Below are 22,419 nucleotides of genomic sequence, written 5' to 3' on the forward strand. Positions count from 1 at the left end.
CCGTCGATATCGTCCTCAGAGACTTCTGGTTTAAAAAGTTCATTTCACTGCTTTAAATAGTAGTTTTACCTTACTTTGAAGCATTATATATTTTCTTCTCTTTTATACAAACGTTTGCGTTGTAAAAAAAATCTTTGAAAGGCATTTAATGATTTACTGAGTAAACTTCTATTTCTTTCCCTCAACACTATATTTTTTTTGGGGATAGAATTGAATAAAATAGAAACCAAACTTGTAATTAATTGGGACAGAATAACAGTATTGTACACAGATTTACATTCGTGCGTTGCAGCACACCGCTTATTTAAGGGAATCCACCGAGCAGAACTAAATTAAATTTAAATATCTTTTTTTTTTTATTCTCGAGATTTATTAATCCATTAAAACTTTTTTAAAACTTATATCGGTCTAAAAATAAGCACAAAAATACATTTTTAATTCAATTATGAGTAAATATCTTTATTATTTTTTGCATAACCAGTTTTCGTTTAAGTGCCCCAGTCCATCAATGTAAGAATTTATAGTGTCGTGTTTTGGGACCTCAGTGGAGTTCCTTTAAAATTAAATTGTATAATTTTATCCTTAAGTTTTTACATCTTCTTAAACATATTGCATGTGCAGCTAGCCATTACACAACATTTGTTTTAAGTCCATTCACAATGAAACAGGGGAATGATTAAGCAATATATTGTTATAGTGGACACAGGCCAAAAGTTGGTCATATTTGGGAAGTTATTTTGATATTTATATATTATGGTTGACTATATTCCAATTTTTAAAGAATGCACGTGTTTTTGTCCGATTTCTTAAGTATTTGTTATCTTCCAAATGTTATTTTTTCAATGCTTGTTGATTATAGAACATAACAGAACTTTATTTATTACATATGAATTGTGCAGTTTATATGGTGTTTTAGATGTAGTATATTTATACATGTTTTTCAACATTAAATACTTACTTACTTACTGGCGTTCGCTCTTCAACATTAAATAATATGATTTATAATACTGCAAGTTGTAACGTCACTTTTCATTGGATAAACATGACGTTTATATAGTTTTTTTTATAACACGTACTGCACGTTTGTAACGTCGCTTTTCATTGGATAATCGTGACGTTTATAGTTGCTGTCGATTAATAAAAAAAACTCGCTTTATTCCTCTAAAACTGATGCTTGCTGTATTAATATTATAAATTCGTTATAAATATTTCTGACAGGTTATATGGCCGTATATAAACGGTTCTTTGCAATATAACCCTCGCCTAGCGGCTCGTGTTATATTTACAAACAACCGTTTATATAGGGCCATATAATCTGTCAAAAATCTTTATAACTAATAATATATTTACACCACAAAAAAAAAACGTAATGTAAATGCATATAAATCTTAAAACATATACTTGTTTGTAAATTCATGGTTATGAGAAAAGTTATAAAATATGCTCATTAATGGGATGAATGTGTTGTTAAATAGGTCTTCAAATTGTTGTTTATATACTTTAAGCAAACATATTGTATTTCAGTTTTACTTTCCTTGAGGAATCGATCGAAGATACGCACAAGATGCCATATGACGCGCAACGGAATAATATAAAACGGAATCTTAAACTATAGATTTAAAGATATTTAATTTTATAATAAGTCATATTGTTTCCCACATATATTAAAATAATGTCAAGAATTGACAGATTTATATATATATTTCGGTTTTTTTTTCATATCCTTTATTTGTTTTTTTTTAAACAGTTTGACCTTCGAATGCACAGCATGGTTCATACCTGTAAACATTCACAGAATAGTAGAACGCACGCACAAAACATTAACCTAGATTTCCTATGCAGATAATGTTGATAAGCCCAGCCTGTTTACATATTATCTATTCAAAATGGATTCCCTAAGGTTATTTGCGGTTGTTGTTGGGCTATTTTCACTGGTAAGATACTATCTCTAGTTTTTTATACCTAAAATAGTTTATAACATTTATTATTCTTGTATTAGTTCATTTAATACAACAAAAGTATCTTTGAAATCTTTATATTCACAAGAAAAATGATGGGAAAAGATTTAACAAATATAAACAATGGATTATTGTATATGTAGCCCAAACTTCTCTGGAAAAAGAATAAAGGATGAAAATATACTGTTTGCACGACTATAAAGATCTGTAATTTAAATCTTGATGACTTATTTGTGTGAATTCTTTTTCTTTGCATTTTCCTTTAACATTATGTTATCATAAGTATACTTGGGAAAAAAAATAAACAAACACTTACTGCCCTAAATACGCAGTATGGTTATCTCCCTTGCTTTCCTTGGGACTATCTTTATTTGTACATGATGTTTTTTAGTTTAAATTTGTAATTGAATCTTGAAAGGCAAGCATAGATACAATATCAAAGCCACAGGCGGCAGTATCAGTGTTTGGACACCCCACCCCTATCTGCCCCTGGACCCCTACTACAACCCTGAAAAAAAATAATTCAACACTCTAAGGCTTACTATAACTATAATTTTGATAGTGGAATTTTTTTTTTATATATAATTTCATCGGTGGTTTTGTATTTGGTACCTTATAGTAAGCCTTAGAGTGTTGAATTATTTTTTTAGTAGGGCTCCAGGGGCAGATAGGGGTGGGGTGTCCAAACACTGATACTGCCGCCTGTGATCAAAGCGAAGCAAATTTTTAATGACAAGGCTTAACTTTCTGTCTTACAATGGAAAAATACGTACCTACCACGCACATACATACATACATACCTCTCTGGCGTGGGTTCGATCCCCGGGAGATGCTTTGGTAGTTTAGCACGGAGGAAGGTAGTCTAGTACTGGTGTAACTCTCCAGGAACGATGGTTAGGAAACTACCCGCCTATATGACTGAAATATTGTTGGGAAAAGGCGTAATATGAAACAAACAAACAAACATACATACATAAACAAAAACATAGAACTTAATTATTAGCACATATATAATATTTTCAGGTAACAAGTACATCGGCAGGGGCCTGTTACCAGTTTAACGGAGAAGGAAGAGTTGTTTTTCCGCAGGAAATTACAATTAGTACAAGGTGAATATTTTTAATATTCACTTATACGATTCAAGATTTCATAATATATAAAGACTGATGTAGTGGTTGATAATTTGTACATGCATATCATTGATTTGTTGATTCGTTATAAGAATCTATGCATTAGTCAATTGCAACAAAATACCCAATCCATGTAATAATAGCGGGGACTATTACGTTAATTGAATCTAGACCAGGACCCAGCTTTGATGTTGGAAAGTTAAGGTAATGAATTATTGGTGAATGCCCCTTCTTCCACAGCACTAAACACAGTGTTTGGGATAGTGTAATTCTGGAAAAAAATGTATTCTGTATTTTTTTCTTGAATTACTTTGTATACTATCCCAACACTGTGGAGTCCCTGTGCCTTCTTCACTAAAAGTTGGAAACACCATGTAAAACCAACTTTTTTGGCTTCAGCCACCACCACCCCTAAAATAATAATAAGATGGAAAAAATGAATAAAAATAAAATAATAAAAAAAAGATAAAAATGATGATTATAATAATAATAAAAATAAATCCCGATCTACCCCACGGATGTTGCGGGTTTCAATGGACTGATATGCTTCCTTAAAATTGTCTTTTAAATCCTAAAGTAATGCAACGCCCAAATGTAATTTTAACTGACATTCAAGATGAGCCTTATAATGTTGACATTCAATAATTTCTAACTAGTTGCAATTTGTCGTTTCTAAGAGAAGACATAAGGCGTGATTTTCAACTACATGTGATGAATAATGAACATGTAGATGTCTTCGTGGTTTGTATTATTAATAGCTGTTGTTTTCTCCATTATTTTTACAGTGCACATTTCAAACTGTCGTTCCGTACTGTTGCCGACTCTGGGATACTTTTTTATGCGGAAGGTAGTTATCATCGTACTGATACGTATGACTTTGAAGGCTTATTCATGCGCGATGGATATTTGCACTACTTTTTGTTCAATCCACCCAGGAACAGCCACGGGACATCGTTTGGTTTCCATGGGAAAAGTAAGAAGCGAGTGAATGATGGACAATGGCACCAGGTAAAGAAAATGAAATGTTAATTAGTTGTGTGTCGATTAACTGTTAAGAAAATACATAATGTTATAAATAGATAATTAATCTCTACATGAAATTAAGTCAGAAATTCATTAAACTTTTAAGAAAATTCGTGTAAAATCCAATTAACATTAAATGTGTTATCATTTATAAGGCATCATACACATGAATGGAGTACATCATATTTACCATAAAAACTATGAATGCATTTGATTTGCGAATATGTCAATTAGCAATACATCATTTTAGGTGAAATTGTTTATCAAATATACACTTTATTTATTCAACAATGGTACATTTTTTTTCAGATCAAATTAATCTTTATATAAATCGTTTCATATATTACTACTTTTACAGTCATAATTTTTCGTTAAAAATGTAAAAAAAAAGTTTCATGTGAAATTATTCATTAAATGTAATGAGTGCATCAGCAAGTAGAAATTTAACGTTCATTTAACATTTTTGATTTAATTAAACATTAAATGTACATAACTTTAGCTGGAATTATTCATTAAACTTATTGATCACAGTTAAGGTGACATTTTCATTGAAATTGTGCTTGATTTTGAACAGTACGACTTCTGTTCAAGCGGAAGAATTCATTCAAATTACGCACAATTTCAGGTCAAAAATACTTATTTTTTTCTGTACATAATTTTTTGCTTGAGTAATTCATGCAATGAACACAAATCTTAGCTTCAAATTGCGCATAATTTCAGGTGGAATTTTACCGTAACATCGATACTGAGAGGAGGAAGGCTAACGGCACCACAGAACGTGTACACAGGACAGGTTTGAAGGTGGACGGCGTACTTGAAGCCTTCGACGATAGATACCGGTCAGATGTACAAATATTTCCACCAATAACCCTTGGTGAGGACCCGCATCTACAAGAAAGATCTGTAAGCATCTTACTTTTTGAGTTACCTGCCCCTGAATGATTTTCTATCTCTCCTTTAGATGTTTTCTACAGCAGATAGCTCATAATATAGCAGCCGGATAAACATCCTCATATTTTTTCATAAATTTGTTTCAATATGAATTCTCTTTAATCGTCATTCAAGATTTTAAAAGTTTGCGTAAAAAAATGAAGAAATTATAAGAAAGGTGGCCAGAAAGAACATTATATGTACATATGTAAAATGTTATCCGTATTTTAACACGAGTTCTACATAAAAGTTATCTTTAGCCCGTCTTAAAATGGTTATATCATTTTCAGAGCAAGTCGATTGGAAACTTTAAAGGTAAAATCCAGGACTTCGAAGAAGTTGAAAACGACATACAGTTCGGGATGGAGGAGGCAAATGTTGCTGGCGGTGCGTCGCACTGTATCGTTGTTCCAGATGCTGTGTAACTTTTACACTTGGCAGATATCGTGCAATATTCATATAACATGAACACGTGACAATCGTGCATAGAATCACAAAACTCTGCATGAGTTATATTATGCGATTTATTCAGGTGGTGAAATGGGATTGTGAACGATATATTCTTTCAAGGTAGTAGTCATGATGTAGACCCTATATTGTTTACACAATTTTAAACTTGAACATACGTCCGGACAGTAATTTGATGTCTTTCTCAGAACTTTTGCTTTGCAACTGATTCAATTAACGCATGCAGAAATGAGAGTCTAGTTTTACAAAACTTTTTATTTAAAACTTCCGGCATAAGCTGATGTTCAAATAAAAATTATATCCATTTAGCCTTGTAATCATTTCCAGAGTCCAAAATATCTATATCGTCAATAATGTACTCAACCTAGCCTTAAGTTCGTGTCCATTTTTTGTTTTTCGTCTGGCCTTTTAATTTCCTGAGTAAAAAAAATCCATTATCAAATCTGTATTATACTCCATCAAAGATCAGTTAAAATTTGGTGGTGTGAAATAAAGAAGTCATTATACATTGTTGAATACAATACTATTTCTTTTAGACTAGTCTAATACAGGTTTGGTAGTTGTGTAGAAGTCCATTAGCAAATGGTGTTCAATTAAATCGTTTTTTTGGTGAGGTTTAGATTTAAAATAGTTTGTCTAAGACAATCAAATGATAGTTAACATTTTCACTGGAACTATCATACCATTGCCTAGTGATATCACATAGTTACTATATTCTAGGACTATTGTAAAAAAACATTACATGTAAACAGAACTGCTAAAATCTTTTAATTCATTGCTTTGAGGATATCATGATACCTTACAGAGCATTCATGATTTTAAACGATGTAGTGGCTTATAAATGAGTTTAAAAATGCATAACATAGAAAACCATCTGCTGTATTCCATTACTTTCACAGTATGTGTTTGAAATATGAAATGAAGTAAAAATGAAATCTGCAACACATCAATACAGTGGACTAGAAAATGATAGAAAAATAAGCAAATTATATCAATGTTAATTAAATAAGGAGCTGTAATTGATGCATATAACTTTATACAGACCAGTGTTTAACCCTTATTTACATGCTGAATTTCTAAAATAGAATTGCCAAGGTTACATTGTTTAGAACTGTTCATCATCAATTTTGGGTATAATATCTACACGAAATTTGAAGTTGGTTAGACCACCAGTATAGTGCCTGTTTGGTAGTGCAGGCTTGTATATCTTATACTGGTTGTGTCACTACACACTTTGGTTTCTGCAGGGTAATGGCTAAGAAAGAAACAAATATGTAACTAACTTGCTTTATCAGTTTTATTCATACAATGTGATGGTAAATATATTTACATGAACTACAAAATGCCATTTTTTGAATCAAGTTTCTTACATGCAACTTATTTATTTTTAGTTCTTGTATAACCTATTGCTATCAAAAATAATTAAACATTTGTTTTCTTAAAAATGAAATTCACCAATTATATTCCACAGCATTCCTTTATATAAAAAAAAAATCATAAAGAGTAAGCTTTTCATAAAAATTGAATTCAAGTATAAAATTATCAATCATTCCTCACACATGAAAAGTTGCACACGTGATGCATTAACAAATTACTGTATAGGTAATATGGCGATTTTTTCAGCTTTACTGGTGCAAGAAGACCTAATTCGCAGCAAATTAAATTGGCACTCCTTTTAATAAAAAACAAATTTTTCAAGAAAACTGTTTGGCATTCCATTACATAAATAGTAATTTACATCAAGAAATAATTATGCTGTAATAACATTTGTGGAATATATGTTCTTTTACGGCAAGTAAGGCTTGCACAACGGAGCGTCACCTCCTGGTAAACATCTGGTCATCCCTTCTTTTATGTTGTCCTCAAAATCACACTGACACACATCACCATCACTATACAAACAGCCTGTCTCTGGAACAATAACTGTCATATTCTCACCTTCATGCAAACAGTTGCGTCCTGAAATACAAAATAAGTATAGATTCATATTTTGTACATTAAAAAAAATTCAAACATATTCAAAACATTTTAATAAAGTGTGTCACATTTATTTTACAACTACGTGTATGATTATATGCAAAAGAGAAGAAAACTTTTATTCACAAAATATTTCATTGATGAATTCTTATCACATTATAAATATTCATTATACCAATTTCAGACAGCACATATATAGCAGTATACTCTTTTTGTCTCTTCTTTCATACTTTTTTTAAAATTACACAAAAAGCTGGTGACCGTCCTTAAAGACCATACAATGTTTGGACTATATACTAGAAAATTGAGAACACTAGATCCATCTTGTTACACTATCACAATCACAAACAGATACCTGGATAAAACCACCAACTTTTTTTAACATGGTAGAGTATCTTCCTTTCACAAAAGATTTCAACATCCCTTCCTGTTACACAAATTACATTCCATTCGCTGCTCTGATCAAATCTTGTCCTGTACAGAATTTGGAACCATAGATGGTAAAGAATTTGTACCCACGCAGTAAAGGGAAAATAATTCAGAGTCAGAAGCAATCAAATGAATGTAATATTTTATACCATTAGGACATTCCATGCAACATTCACCCATCACTGCGTCGAGACACTGGGGCACTTCACATTTAATCATCTCACACATGATGCCATATTGTGTACAGAAACACCTGTCACATTGGTTACCAGTCACCAAATCTCCAACATTAAACTGCTGGTCTAGATACACACAAACTTTCTGAAAGGAAAAACGATGTTTGTAAAAGTTTCATTTCTATAATACATGCATATTATTAGTTATAAAGATCGTTGACAGGTTATATGGCCCTATATAAACGGTTATTTGTAAATATAACCCGAGCCGTTAGGCGAGGGTTATATTGCAAACAGCCGTTTATATACGGCCATATAACCTGTCATCAATCTTTATAACGAATTTATAATACAGCAAGCATCATTTTTAGAGAATAAGAGTAAGATTTCTTCATGAATCGACATCAGCCGTGTATATAAAACTATATAAACGTCACGATTATCCAATGAAAAATGACGTTACAAAGTGCAGTATTATAAACATTACAATAAGTACTAGCAGTTACACAACATAAAAAGGTAAGAGATTCTATCTCACTCTGAATAATGCGCTGTGTTTTAACACAGAGTTCAAACAACAAATATTTTAGAATATATCATAACTCAACTTTTAATAAGGTGAATATTTGTAAGGATTTTCATTTTTGTTTATTGTTCAATTACTTATCTGCTATCCCTACATTAACCCCTTCTTGGTTTAAATATATCTATTTAAGCTTGATTGCGAAACAAGTTTGTGCAAGTTTTTTTTTTAAATCCATTATGGTCATGACCCGAGTATGGCTCTAACCCATGATCCCTGGGTTGAGAGGCAGACATCTTAACCATTAGGCCAACCCTCCCCTTCTTGATTGAACTTGTCAACTTTGCACATGTGCACAAGCACATACAGGTTAAGTGCACTCTATCTGTATTAACTTTAACCTATGTGCAATGAAATAACTCTTTGTTTTAATCTGGACAATTCCATTGACAGATTAATTTAATTTCAAAATCAAAATTCATGTAGATTCAGGTGCAATTGCATAATGGTCCTTAAGAGAAGTCAATATTGCTACGAGGGATGATCAAAAATAAACTGGACTTGGACTGTCAATTCAAGAATTTTCAACATGTCATTTAATGTGATATATCACACTTAATCGGAAAACAATACCTGTAAACTGATGCTATATCTAATCTGATAACGCAAATACCTTGTCCGTAGCAGCGTATTTAAAAACCATGGTAACGCACATGCGGCGCAGTGCACTAATTTACGCTTACATCGGGTGCTTTATAATGCGTATATTTTACAATTTGGCACATTTAGATTTCGAAAACACGCCAAAACGTCATGAGCTATATCCTTGACGTTGTCAGAAAAAAATGATTTCATTTAAACCATATTTATATTTGAAATCACAATTCAAACGTCACTTGTTAACGAAATACTCGCGTTAAAACTACGTCGTCGGAACGTCTCGAAAATCGGTCCAGAAGAACAGTTTGTCAAAAGTAAGGAGAGAAACTGTTTAAAACATAGAAAAAAGATTATAGCTATCAAGGGAAAAGTTGCAGAAAGCCACAACATAGTTTTTAAATAACATTAACAATAAGAAAGGGTAATATAGAAGTGAGAAACAAGTAAGGGTGAGACAGAAAGAAGAAATTTTCAAGAACGTTAGTCACGTCATTTGCCGGGACGTTGAAAAATGACAGTCAATTGACTGCGGACATTGTTAACGATGTTCGACAGTAGTTACAGGACCGTTCTGTCAACTCTAACTAAGGATTTTTTAATTGTTTATTCATTAATTACATATATATTACATTCTTAGTTTACAGTTGAATTAATAAATTGTAGTCTTATAGAGAAAATGTGCCAACAATTTAACAGTCACGGTTCTAAATCGGCCATGCGTTTTATTTATTTAAAAATAACGACCATATTGTTTTTAGTTGTATTATTCTTTAATTTTCTCGTATGTATGATACATTATCATTCAGCCACATAAAATTAATGCAATACATAATATAGTTCATTGAATGTGCGATTTGTCCACCAATCAAGTTACAGAATGAAAGAACGGATTTTCTTGTCATTACTGGAGCTCTTTAACATCATTCGTTCAATAACAATACAATATGATACCGACTTATCTGGACATATATAAAGGCAGTGGATCTGCCGCCATCAACAACATGTGAAGCATGTATTGGCCTTCTTCGAGAATGAGTATAAAGCTGCGCCGCAAAAAACAATATGCTTGTGACGTCGTTAACGTCGATTTTAAAGTTAAAACGTGCGCCGCATTGCTTTACATGTACATGGAAAAATCAGCATAACTTTTTTATTTGTTAATATTTCTTGTTGTTATTTTTTGTATCATTTAGGGGATAGAATCAAAATAATTGTCCGTGTAGTTTTATGTAAATGCATTTAACAGGTAAAGAATCATCTACAAAGTCCGGTTAATTTTTGATCATCCCTCGTACTTGTTCAGAAAGTCAATACTGAGAAGAAATTTTACCTTATTTTCATCTGCTCGTGTTGCTTTACAATGTATCAATGCAGCAAGGGCAATAACTCCTGCCATCAACAAAGTACAAGAACCTTTCATTCTTTACAAGGCAATGATCTTTCATACACAGGAGATCTACAATGGGAATGAAAATACAAATGTACAATTGTAATACCAATGAAATTTACAAAATTGAACAGATTTATTTTCACACGATAACAAGCTGGTAAAGTCAGAAATTTAGAAATTTACCCTTGATATAACATCCCCCCCCCCCCAAAAAAAAAAAACAAACAAACATAAATATGACCCCATATCTAACATACACTTAAGACTATCAAGGGATTATTAAATTATTTAAGCGTATTAGTAGATTTTATTGTCTTGTTCCCAGTTTAAGTTATACTAACACTTTCAAGTTTACAGTATAATGGTGACAGACTTTCCTGCTGGGTGAAGACCCCCGAGTTACTCTCTTCTGATCATATCAGGTAAAATCCGAGTTGAAGCATCAACCTGGATAATTTACTCACTATTTTTGGTAGGATATGTATGTAAAGATGTAATAAAATGCTTGTCTGCTTGAAAAAAAATTTCATCTACATTCACATATGCAAGAATCATGCTTTACAAATTATATAGATATATGTAAGAAATCAATATTCATTATTTTATATGAATTATAAAATTTACCCTAATAAATTCCAAGAAAATCCAAATGTATATAAAAACATTAAACTGACATTCTAACTTTCACCACTTACTTAAAAAGGCCACAGTAATTTACACTTTGTGTTATGTTAATTGTTTCAGATAAATAAACATGTGTTGTTTTTCTATATTTAAGTATCACATATTTAACTTCATGTATTTTCTAGCAGAATTGTATTTGAAAGATTACGATAAAAAAGATAAATATTTGCTTATAAATTTTTTATATTTTTCTTATGTACAAAACACACTAATGTACAACTTTGTTTATGTACGAGTGTGTTACTACTCTTAACATAAGAAGTCATTTTGACATTACCAGTACATATTGGTAATGGAACAAACTATAAAAGAGGATGTCCGTCAATTCCATACATTTATTTCTGGTCTTGAAGCTATGTCTCGTCTGTCACGCTGGTCTTGGTCGTCCTGTTTCTGGAGGCTTATTTGATGATTTCACTGACTGTATTTGCAAACAGTGCATTTTATGTTGATACAACATGCAGGACCATAAATTTTTTTCTACTGATAATAAATTTGGTCATTTTCTACTGAAGAAATACACACATCTAGCTTGTTTTTCTGTGTTGCAAACTTTGTACTGTTGGGGTTGTCATGTCACCAATGTGTGTTGATATACATTAAAGATAATCACAAGTCTTTAACAATATTTCAATATCTAGTAAAATTACACTAATGATTTAACTCTTAACAAGCAAAATATCTGAAATGGACTTGTCCATCTTTGGTCTTAACCAATCTATTCATCATTTTTAGGGAAAATTAAAAAAATTAGTACTGACTGAATAACAAAACAGTGCAGACCATGATCAGACAGCATGGATTCATGATACAATTAAAATAGAATCTAACCTAGTTACTTGTAACCAAGGGCTAAGAACAAAACATCATTTTGTGTAGCCTATTCAAACTTAAGTGATGGACAGGAAGCAGTCACACTCGTTATCAATTAGTCACTAATCTTCCCTGTATCACAGGATATAATCACTTGTAACGTGCATTCCATTTCCTTATAGTGTTTTAAAAATAATGTATGACATACTGTAACCATTTATCTACATTGATGTTGATAAATACTTTGTTTAAAAATATATATTGTGGCATGAAAGTGACTTACATAAGTTTGTTAAAAATATTTTAATGCTTAACCTGAATTTCTTCAATGGACAAGCCCAGCATCCATTACCTACATAACTTATGATACAATAGTTTAACTGCTGCTAATCTAAATAACTCGACAGTTCAAAAGCTTCAAATGATTATAATCATAATCCTGATTTATAAGGTTAAACTGCTGACAATCTAAATAACTCACAGTTCAAAAGCTTCAATAACTGCTGATAATCTACATACCCCTAATTTTAAAACTTGTGCCCTTATGTGCATTATTTCAGGCACAAAAAGCACCTGGATAGAATCATCAACATGCCTTAAGCTAGCGTATGAACCAATCAAAAGTTCCTGTCTGGCTTTGAGCCCACAGCAGTGAGGGTCAAGTGATTTGAAGTCAATGACCTTAACCACTTGACCACAGATGTCTCAACCTATGCTTCAAAAGCTTTAACTACTGGTAAACTACATAACTAGCAAAACTCAAGATTATCTAAATAACTCATGGTGCAATAGCTTAAACTGCGGGTTAAACTGTTCCAACTGCTGAAAATCTAAATATCTCATTGTCAGCTGCTGACAATCTACATAAAATCATTGCTTATAATTTTAAAGTGATGTCTCAGTGACCTGACAGTGATTTAATAGAAAACTGTCAAACATTTCAAGTGTATGGGTTAGGTCAAACATATTAACAGTGCAATTATTGCATTAACCAAGTTACCTGACTCTCTTTTCAAAGATCACAAATGGCTAATAATAACAGTTTATAAAGGTTATTTAAGGTATACACTTCTTTTTTTAATTTTTATTTACCACTAATAACTATATGACAACATGATTTTTTTTCTTTTCACTCAAAGGAACATAATTAACTATAATATTATACAATAACAGTAAAACATAAATGATTTTTAAGAATTATTTGACATAAACTGGAAAAAGAAACTGTTTATGTATACATCTCATAATGAACGTAATACAGATGGCATGTTATAAGAAACACGAGAAATGAATGATAAGAATTACAAAATGAATATGAGGACCAAGTTAAAACATATCTATGCAAAGAAATGCTTAAAATTCCTATTTACAAAATTAAATTTGCCACAAGATTATGCCCACATTATTACCATGCCTATACTACATGACTTTTTGTGATCTGCTTCGGGCAGAAAACCAATAAAAAGATAACATTCCAGGTAGTATTAATTTTCTTCCATAATTTTTTCAATACTTCCTTTCTTTACATGCGACAAAAGTCAGTATCCCTTAAATAAAACCTTTTTTTAAGAAATATCTTTTTTTGGTGTTTTTTTTTTGTGTATGGAAAATGAAACTGAGCAATTGAATATTTTGAAATTCACATGGTTTCATTTTACAAAAGCAATACTGATTTCCCCCGGCCCCAAAGAAAATTTTATTTATGAGTTACTATTTAGAGCCAGTACGCTTTTCACGCATCCCATATAAATCAAGGAAATAATTATAGAAGGAAATACTACCTAGACTGTTAATTGTATTGGTTTTCTGCACAAGGCACTGTGACTACGGCAATTTTACATTTTACTGAACAAAGAAAAACCTTTATACATTGTAAGTGAGACTGGCTGAGGTTGACACTTGTTTACATGAAACATTCTTTACAGGACTTTTTTTAGAGATGAACGGACAAATGACAGACAGTCGGTGGTCAGAATTGTTCAACTTCTGTACAAAGTGTTTGTTAATTAAGAAGTCAATGGCATCAGAAAAGACCTACAAATATGACAAAATCACAAACCGAGATCTGTTAAAGCTGGGTTATCTTCATTAATTTTAATAACTGATAACCAAAATGAATTAAGCTCTAAACATTCAACTGTCAATGTGTATATACAGCAAAAGTCTGTACAAGTTTTCATGTTTTCTTTTGGGTAGTCAATGTTTTAATTCAACTTCTTTAAAAAGTCATTCCCACCTAAATGGGGCACATCTCCAGAGGACCAATAGAAATTTCAAAAATTTAAAATCATAGAAAAATGCATTTAAGAAATGAGTTCTTGTTTAAGCAAAACTATGACTGAATTTTCCCCACAATATTTATATTATGTTTTTAACACATTTGGATTTGGGCCTTATGCTAGCGTATATTAGTATCTTTGTTCACAAATCTTAGAGGATTTGTAACACTTTCTTACTTAATTTTTTTTTTTAAAAAGTATGTCTCTGGAAATGAGCAGCTTTAAGTTAGAAAGTCAGAATAATATAACAATAGTCAGTGTTTCTGTTACATTAAGTAAAATGAACAAATGTCAATATAACTGTTTGGTAAAACCAGTGTCCACTGTAAATTTCAAAGAAGCCAGTAGTAAAGCAGTTCTTTGTGACTTTACTGTGTTTTCTTGTTTCACAATTATAGCCAACTGTTAATTCTGCATCAGCCAGGGCTTTTACAGGACCCTGTTGTTTAATTACAGAGAGCCCTATAAAAACCCTGTAAAAGTGTTGTAAAACTTGGTTGTCCATCCAACATAATTATATCAGTTATATCAGTCAGAAAAAGTACATGTAATTTAGTAATGTCATACTGGTACCAATCATGTCTAATTACTAGGTTCAATAATGTTTTTCTGTCAAACCCATAGTAAGTTACATGTCATAAAAAATCTGCAACATTTTTTTTTGATTTTCATCGTCAATCACAAACAGTCAAAACACTGTGTTATGTTCTGGTCAAATCCAGTATGATAATTCAACTGTAGTCAGTGATAGATGTCCCATCTCTTGTCAAATAGGTATGTAAGTCTTTCTGCCAAGTTTTGTTCTGTCTTTCTGTCATTCCAGTTTCTGAAATAAACATCTTAACTGTAAAAAAAATGATGAATAATTTCAATTACATAATTATAGTCATAAATAAAGACATTAATCTACCTGGGTTTTAAGGTGCATCAAAAACAAAATAGACAGACTATCACATTCTCTTCTTATTTTTGGGTTAGGTCACAGCATTTACTGCTAAATTTGCAACTCCACTAGTGGTGGATCTTCTCACATAGCAGGCACATGTTAGCATCTGAGTAGAACCTCTTATGTTCAGATAGAATTCAATTTTTTTTAACACACAACAGAGAAGGGCCAGTAATTCTGAGTCACTAACAATAACTCCTTAGCCACACATGGTATGAATAAATTTGGCTAGATTCTTTAATCAAAGAAAAGAAATTACACTTGTTTTAGTGTTTTAGGCTGACATGTCAAATTACAGCTTTTTAGAAGAATCCAGGTCAGATGTCCTTGAACAATATGTCACTGGCACTGTGATAGCCAAAAGTAGGCAAGTCTCAAGAAATGAGTAAATTATTTTATTCTCACCCAGTGTGAAGAAATTAATATATTACTTGTCAGTTAAATAAGCATTTTTATATGTCACACCTACAATTTATGCAGTATTTGTTACAAATTCATGAACAACTGTTGGTTGCTTTTTTGTTCTACCGTAGAAAACAATATGCGACAAAATACATGTTATATATAAAAACGATCTTACATCAGTTTTCATTTTATATATACTTATATCAAACAAGTCTAAAATGATGTTTTGAAAACAATTTTTATAATAGTTTTGGTACAAATTTAATGTTAGGCAATTTGAAAGTGACTACGAACGTGAGATTCTTTCTATCACATGACAACATAAAGCTAAAAAAACCCCAGAAAAATGCAAAAACAGTCATAACCACTATATGACACTAACATGTCATTTCTTGAATAAAGTCACCTTTTGTTTTACACATGGTTGATGTTCTACATATGTGATATTTAAAATGCCATTATACACATTCAATAGTAAATGGTGAGTGTTCAGGTATAATTACAACAACTTTCCATTTTGTAATATTTGTTTTCAATTTTATAATAAACATCACCATAGCAAGTAATCAATAACACCCTTAACCATCATAAATGTCTATAAATATCTGTTAGAAATTATTTACACTGCTCAATTTATACAAAGAGTGAAGCAGTCTTTTAATATTTCAAGCAGTTAATTTATATTCTATCCTTAATCCTTGACATTTATAATTAACAATAATTGTTCAATTGCCATTAAAATAGTCAATCTTTTGAAATAAAGAAATATGCTATTGTTATAAACTAGCAACCAAGTTTAAATACTACATTGAAAACCAGTGATGCCATGTGACCAAAAAAACATTTTTTCATATATTGCCATGTACACAAACAATCTGTTACAGAATAATGTGTCAGCATTATCATTAATAATTAAAAGTTTATCTTTGACCTTCACCCTTTTGAAATTTGTGTATAATTGGACCTATCCTGCTTTAGTTTGCAAATCTTTCGTTCAATTATAAACTTCAAAGGAACATTATGCCCATCCGACCATAAATGTTGAGTGTACAAGTTAGAGTCAAAATAACTTTTCATTTTGTAGTAATTTTGTTCACTATTATATTCAACTTTACTTCACATAATCAGTTACCCGTGTGTCTGCATTGTTTGCAATTAACTAGTAACTTAAAAAAGATAAAATGAGTGGGGCGTTTTTTTTTAATATTGTATAGTTTTTATAATTTACTCTAAAGTTTTGTAATCATTTGTCTATCACCATCATGTTAGTTTTTCTTTGAAATATATTGCTAATTCAGCACAACTTGACTAAGGAAAAGGAACAAAAAATGTCACTGTTTGGGATTTTAATTACCAAAATACTAAAATTTGAGAAAAACAACAAGTTTACAGTCTGGTTACAAGGTAAAAAGTTAAAGAACATATTACACACTGTACTTGCTTTGTTTAAATTCACATAACCATTTCAACATTGATATCTTTAACTACAAACATATACCAATACACAGTCAGGGTAGATTACAAATAAGTGTAATTGTACCAAGCTTTATACATCTGGCTGCCAAAATATGCTTTCTTGATAATTAAATCCCCTGCTACTAATGGACAGTAGAAAAGTTGCAACTTTTGAGCAGGACAAGTCCATGATATAAGGATAGCATGGTAAGAGTTAACCTTATGGTAGATTATAATTTAACATGCTTAATATGTAGTACTGCAAAATCATCATTATTTATGGGGCACTAATTTTCGTGGTTTTGATTAAGTCAATGTGCACATTTAAGATCCAATCTGTTGCATGATTGTAAGAAACCACAAAAATTTCCTTTGTGACAAGACCACAAAATTTCGTGCCCAAATAAGTGAGTAAGTAAGAGAATTTTGCAAACATATATATTGTGTTCAAAGGACAGATATATATTTGATAATGTATTTTATATAAAACAAGCAATTATCATAGTATTGCAAGAAATCCATAAGTCCCCTATCGGTTAGAACCCCAGCAACATTCTGAAGGGCGGTTGGTCTTTAAATTATGCCATTGAATGAATGACATGAATAAACTTAAATCTTTTGAGTTCTTAGTTTGTCTGTATCATAGTAATGTGTTAAGTTTAACTAGTTATGTTTATAGAACAGATAATCAAAAGATCCAATTTTCTCAACTTTTCTCTATTTTATGTAAATTTGTTGGAAGAGTTCCAATGTCTTTAAAAGTGATCTCAGGAAACAGTTTTTAGAAACGGACAGACAGACCAACCAACAGAGACTCTGAGGATAAATCTTTAAACATCCCTAGTTGTTACCAGAATGTTACATTTTTAAAAGCAAAATTCTTAAACTTAAGAGGAGATGACTCTAAAAAATAAAGGTGCTAGACTTATGAACATTCTCATACATGATGTGAGTGTAACAAAGAACAATTATTAAAGAAGATACCATCTATAGTCACAAAGAAGAAAAGTGAAAAAATAACAATTTTCAAATATATCATTTATAGTAACAAAGAAGAAAATTAAAAGAAAAATTCAAGTAAATTTCAAATTCAAAATGAAAATAATCATGGAAACCCATGTCTTATAAATCTAATCACATATGAAGTAGGTGTTGATAATGAATTTCTTTTTTAAATTTGAAGTAAATCCATGGAGAAATAAGAAAATTAAAGAATGAGTAAGAAAAATTCAAAGGGTAAGGAGGAGATAATTCTGGAAATACGGACGCTAGATTATAACCCTTGTCATATTATTATGATGTGGGAATTTGAAGTAAACTGCCATCTACCCATATCTCAAGTTTCATAAAAATATTTTCAGTACTTTTTGTGTTATCACTGGATCCAATTTATGTGTTAAATTAGCCATATTTTCAGTCTATTTGTTGACATAGCAACCAAAGTTTTCAATATAGGAAGAAAAGAAAAAGAGGTGAATAATCTCCAGACTGCCATCTATCCATATATCAAATTTCATAAAAATATTTTCAGTACTTTAAGCGTTATCACGGGATCGAATTTTGTGGACAGACTGACAGACAGACAGACGGATGTCTGACCGAAATGGAATAAGGGGCCATTTCATGTTATTTTCTATTGTTTAAAAGAGGGCCATGGCCCCTTTCTCTATTGTTACGGAATGAACTCTTATCATTCTCTTTTGTTCTGTTTACAGTTAGATGGCACCCTACCTTTCCCTATTCAGTATTACAGACAAACGAACAGAGGATAAACTTCAAGTCCTCTCCGGTTAAACCGGTAGGGGACTAATAATTGGTGAAAAATGTGCACAAGGACAAAAATGTGCTTTATATGTGACAAGAGCAAAATATGTGTTTGTTAATATTGTATATATTAATGTGAAATATATGATTCTTTTCTGTTGACAGAACAAAAAATAATAGTATTGGTTAAATATGTAAGTAAGAGTAATGAGAGGTGATTTTATAAGAAATTTGTTACACAACTTAATCATATAAATATTCAAAACTGAAACCTACCTTTTTTACTGTGATTCTACCCTCTGCCTCTTGATACCATCTATCTCATTCCTCATAGGCTCGGCTTCCAGAACTTTCATACGTTGCCCGGCAACACACTGACCGTGAAGTACATCCATAGCTAAACAAGCTGATTCTTTGGTAGCATATTTAGCATATCCAAAATTCCTTCCTATAATGATGTAACATAATGGTAAATCATACTGTAAAAGCTAAACCAACCAGAAGCTGCAAAAAGGTTCAGCATACTGTCTCAAAGCATGACATATACTGGCTAAAATCAGGCCGTTTTAAGCAATGAAAAACTCAGCTGCTCACAAACAGTATCACAAACAAAATCATGTGTTCTTTTGTGTAAACCAGGTCAACCAGTGTCTGTATTATCCCAGTGTAACAAGTGGATAGCCAGTTAGCTTATTTACAATTACAATTTACTAACTGTAAAACACTGGAAAGGTCCATTTACCTATAACCTTGACATTAAAGTGGGGAGTCTAGGGGGTGTGAGGAGTGTTGCACCTTTTTATTATCCCCCATGTAGATTCAATCAAACCAAACCTGCAACTTTCATGTAATTATGTTTATTTTAAGTTGTCACAAAGATATTTAACCAAACAAAAAGATTTTCTATTCTACTTAACTAACCAGTTATCATGTTAGTGTACCGGTTGGTTTATACAAAACTTATTTAAGTTTGATTGTGTAGGAAGCTATTAGCTTATAGACAAACTTTCCAAACCATTCCTGGACCAAACCAGTACTGAGCAATGAGTGTAAAGTTTCTTGCTCAAGGAAACAACTACTTGCCCCTGACAGGGTTCGAACCCATTCGGCTAGCAATCATTAGATTACAAGTCTGACACGTTAACCACTCGACCATGCCACCACTCATTAATGTACCTGTTGTTACAGGAAAACCGTTATCAATATCAACATATTATTTTTTATTTGTAGCGTGTGTGTATGGACAAATAAATCTTTATTCTCTATTTGACAGTAATATTACATTTATAACTGAGGGATCACTTTTTTCCCAAATATTGATTTGCAAACCTTGCATATTACTAATGAGATAAACATTTGACCAAAATATAATGAACATCCTACAAGTGGTTTAAAAGTTTAAGCTGACACAAACTGTGACCTTGAACTGATGCATCTGAAATGCTGGTTCTATATGTTGTCTTTATGACATAAATATCTAAACCAAACATCATCAACATCATAGTATATGTGTAGGCTCAAATATTTAAATGTCTGACTATAATGAACGTGAAACATGTGTTCTTAATATTAAAACACAAGTTAACATTTTACCAAGTTTTCAGATATCTTTCAACTAGTTTTAAAGTAAGAGAGTGAACCAAACTATGCTGGCTATGACCTTTAAACTTTGAAATTTAAGTTGAGTATCTGAAACCTTGAATTCTCTGCAAGATGAACATATGAAATTTTTTTTATTAATATCCTTCAAGCAAATTAACAAACTTTCAAAACCAAAACAATCAGGTATAGTGTTTTATAACTCCTGCATTTGTCTGAACCAATTAAAAACTAAATACACTCATGTATATAACAAAGCAAAATGGCAATGCCATGAAACAAGGTATTCGAACTAGAAACTATTTTTTCTATTTTTAGTAACAGTGACCATGAACCAAGGAGGCCCAAAGCAGTCCTATCATAAGTTTCAACATAAGCTTGCAATATACAAAGTTTGATTACAGTATCTCATTCAAAACTCCAGATCTTTACCGGAAACCACCTGTGACACCCACCCAAATGTCTGACAGCTCATTATTCCCCAATCTAAAATTTTTAAAATTGAAAACCTGGTCCATAAAGAGAAATATTTTCATAAAAAAAAATTTCACAAGTGTCCTCTATAACTCACCTGACAGTAAAAACACCTCTATAAGGTTGCCAAACCTACTGAACGCATCCCTCAATATTCTCTCCGGGACAGCCGCCGGCTGACATACTATGAACAGACGCTGAGCGGTTGGCGTATCTTCTGGCACAAGTGGTTTAGGTAACGGTAACTTCAAGTTACAATAGGTCACACGTTCAACTGCGTTGCTGTCTTTTGGTGGTTGAAGGACCAGTCCTGGGTTGATACCAGCTTGTTCAAGTACTTTCGCAGCCTAATTAGTAAGTTAAAAAAAGTCAGGCTTAAAAAATATATTTTCAAAGGCCAATGCCTTCTTTTAGTTATAAAACAAAATATAAAAGTAAAAAAAAAAATTCTTTGCAAACTACACAGCACATAGATGCCCCCACATTCTACAGTTTTGTCAGTCTACAGACAGCATGAAAGTCAATGGCAAATTTATATAAAATCTGCCCTTAATCAAAGTCTTGGTCACATACCTGTACTATGACCTTGGTGCAAGTTTATATTTTTGACAGTTCCTGAATGAGAAATGAAGTGGTATGCAAAATCTTCACTAACTTGCATTGAGGCTCTGATGAGCAGAACAGCTTTTAAGTTTTTTCCCAATTGGTCAAGCTTAACAGGATACAGATAACAAATCAGCCTAAGAGTGCCATAAGCTTTAAATACATTTATATGTTTCTGTTACATGTATTTTTTTAGAGGTTGGAGCAGGGCAATGTTATGGTGTACAGACAATTTACAAATCATGCAGCAACTTTTCGGCTTTACCAAGAAAATGATGAAAACTGGCACATGCAGACTGGCCTGGCTCTAAAACTGCTGGAATAAGTTACACAGCAAGTTAAGGATTAATGAAGGAAAACTCAATCACCTTTTAGACACTTTTTCATAAAACAAAATTATAAAATATTTTTCACATTACCTGGTGCTGTACTGAACTGGAATCCATCAAAGGTTCTGGTCCACCTCTGAAATTTCCTGACCTGATCATACAAATAAAATAAAATTGTAAGCTTAAATATTGAGACAAGAGCGATCAGTAATCACATGTGTCGCCTCATGATGGCCAATTTCATGTTGGGACAAATTTTGTGACAGACGGACAGACAGACGGACAGTGCACAACTAGACTAACCACTTTGTACTGATCATTCCTGTAAAGTTTGGATAAAATTGCACCAGTAGTTTATGAGGAGTAGTCCGGACAAGCTTTTGCGTATCTGGCAACACACAGAA

General features: G+C 31.9%; 2 protein-coding genes across 4 annotated transcripts in view; one reads left to right on the plus strand and one right to left on the minus strand.

Annotated features, from left to right (window-relative positions):
- The first annotated feature begins 1,783 nt into the window (after positions 1-1,783).
- Positions 1,784-5,811, plus strand: LOC132750463 (uncharacterized). The gene is made up of 5 exons (XM_060740458.1): positions 1,784-1,934; positions 2,982-3,067; positions 3,874-4,096; positions 4,832-5,014; positions 5,332-5,811. Exons 1-5 carry the CDS (start codon positions 1,887-1,889, stop codon positions 5,464-5,466), a joined length of 675 nt encoding a protein of 224 aa, XP_060596441.1. The 5' UTR covers positions 1,784-1,886; the 3' UTR covers positions 5,467-5,811.
- A 1,482-nt stretch (positions 5,812-7,293) lies between these two features.
- The window catches only part of LOC132750461 (RNA-binding protein 45-like), a 31,031-nt gene continuing 15,905 nt past the window's right edge, over positions 7,294-22,419 (minus strand). The window contains exons 9-15 of one of the 3 annotated variants that reach the window (XM_060740452.1): positions 22,106-22,166; positions 21,181-21,430; positions 19,288-19,458; positions 11,289-15,266; positions 10,605-10,730; positions 8,065-8,236; positions 7,294-7,468 (exon numbers count right to left, since the gene is read on the minus strand). In XM_060740452.1, coding sequence (XP_060596435.1) covers positions 19,292-19,458; positions 21,181-21,430; positions 22,106-22,166 — 478 coding nt within the window. In that variant the 3' untranslated portion in view covers positions 7,294-7,468; positions 8,065-8,236; positions 10,605-10,730; positions 11,289-15,266; positions 19,288-19,291. Of the gene's footprint in view, positions 7,469-8,064; positions 8,237-10,604; positions 10,731-11,288; positions 15,267-19,286; positions 19,459-21,180; positions 21,431-22,105; positions 22,167-22,419 lie in introns of all 3 variants that reach the window. The other 2 variants (XM_060740451.1, XM_060740454.1) reach the window with 2 other exon arrangements.

Source organism: Ruditapes philippinarum, unplaced genomic scaffold (assembly GCF_026571515.1).
Source record: "Ruditapes philippinarum isolate M1 unplaced genomic scaffold, ASM2657151v2 ctg3715_1_1_1_1, whole genome shotgun sequence".
Lineage (NCBI taxonomy): Eukaryota > Metazoa > Mollusca > Bivalvia > Venerida > Veneridae > Ruditapes > Ruditapes philippinarum.

Coding starts and splice junctions, on each gene's coding strand:
- LOC132750463 (XM_060740458.1), top strand. CDS start 1,887: ATGGATTCCCTAAGGTTATTTGCGGTTGTTGTTGGGCTATTTTCACTG. Junction 1,935..2,981: donor TTGTTGGGCTATTTTCACTG/GTAAGATACTAT, acceptor TAATATTTTCAG/GTAACAAGTACATCGGCAGG. Junction 4,097..4,831: donor ATGATGGACAATGGCACCAG/GTAAAGAAAATG, acceptor GCATAATTTCAG/GTGGAATTTTACCGTAACAT.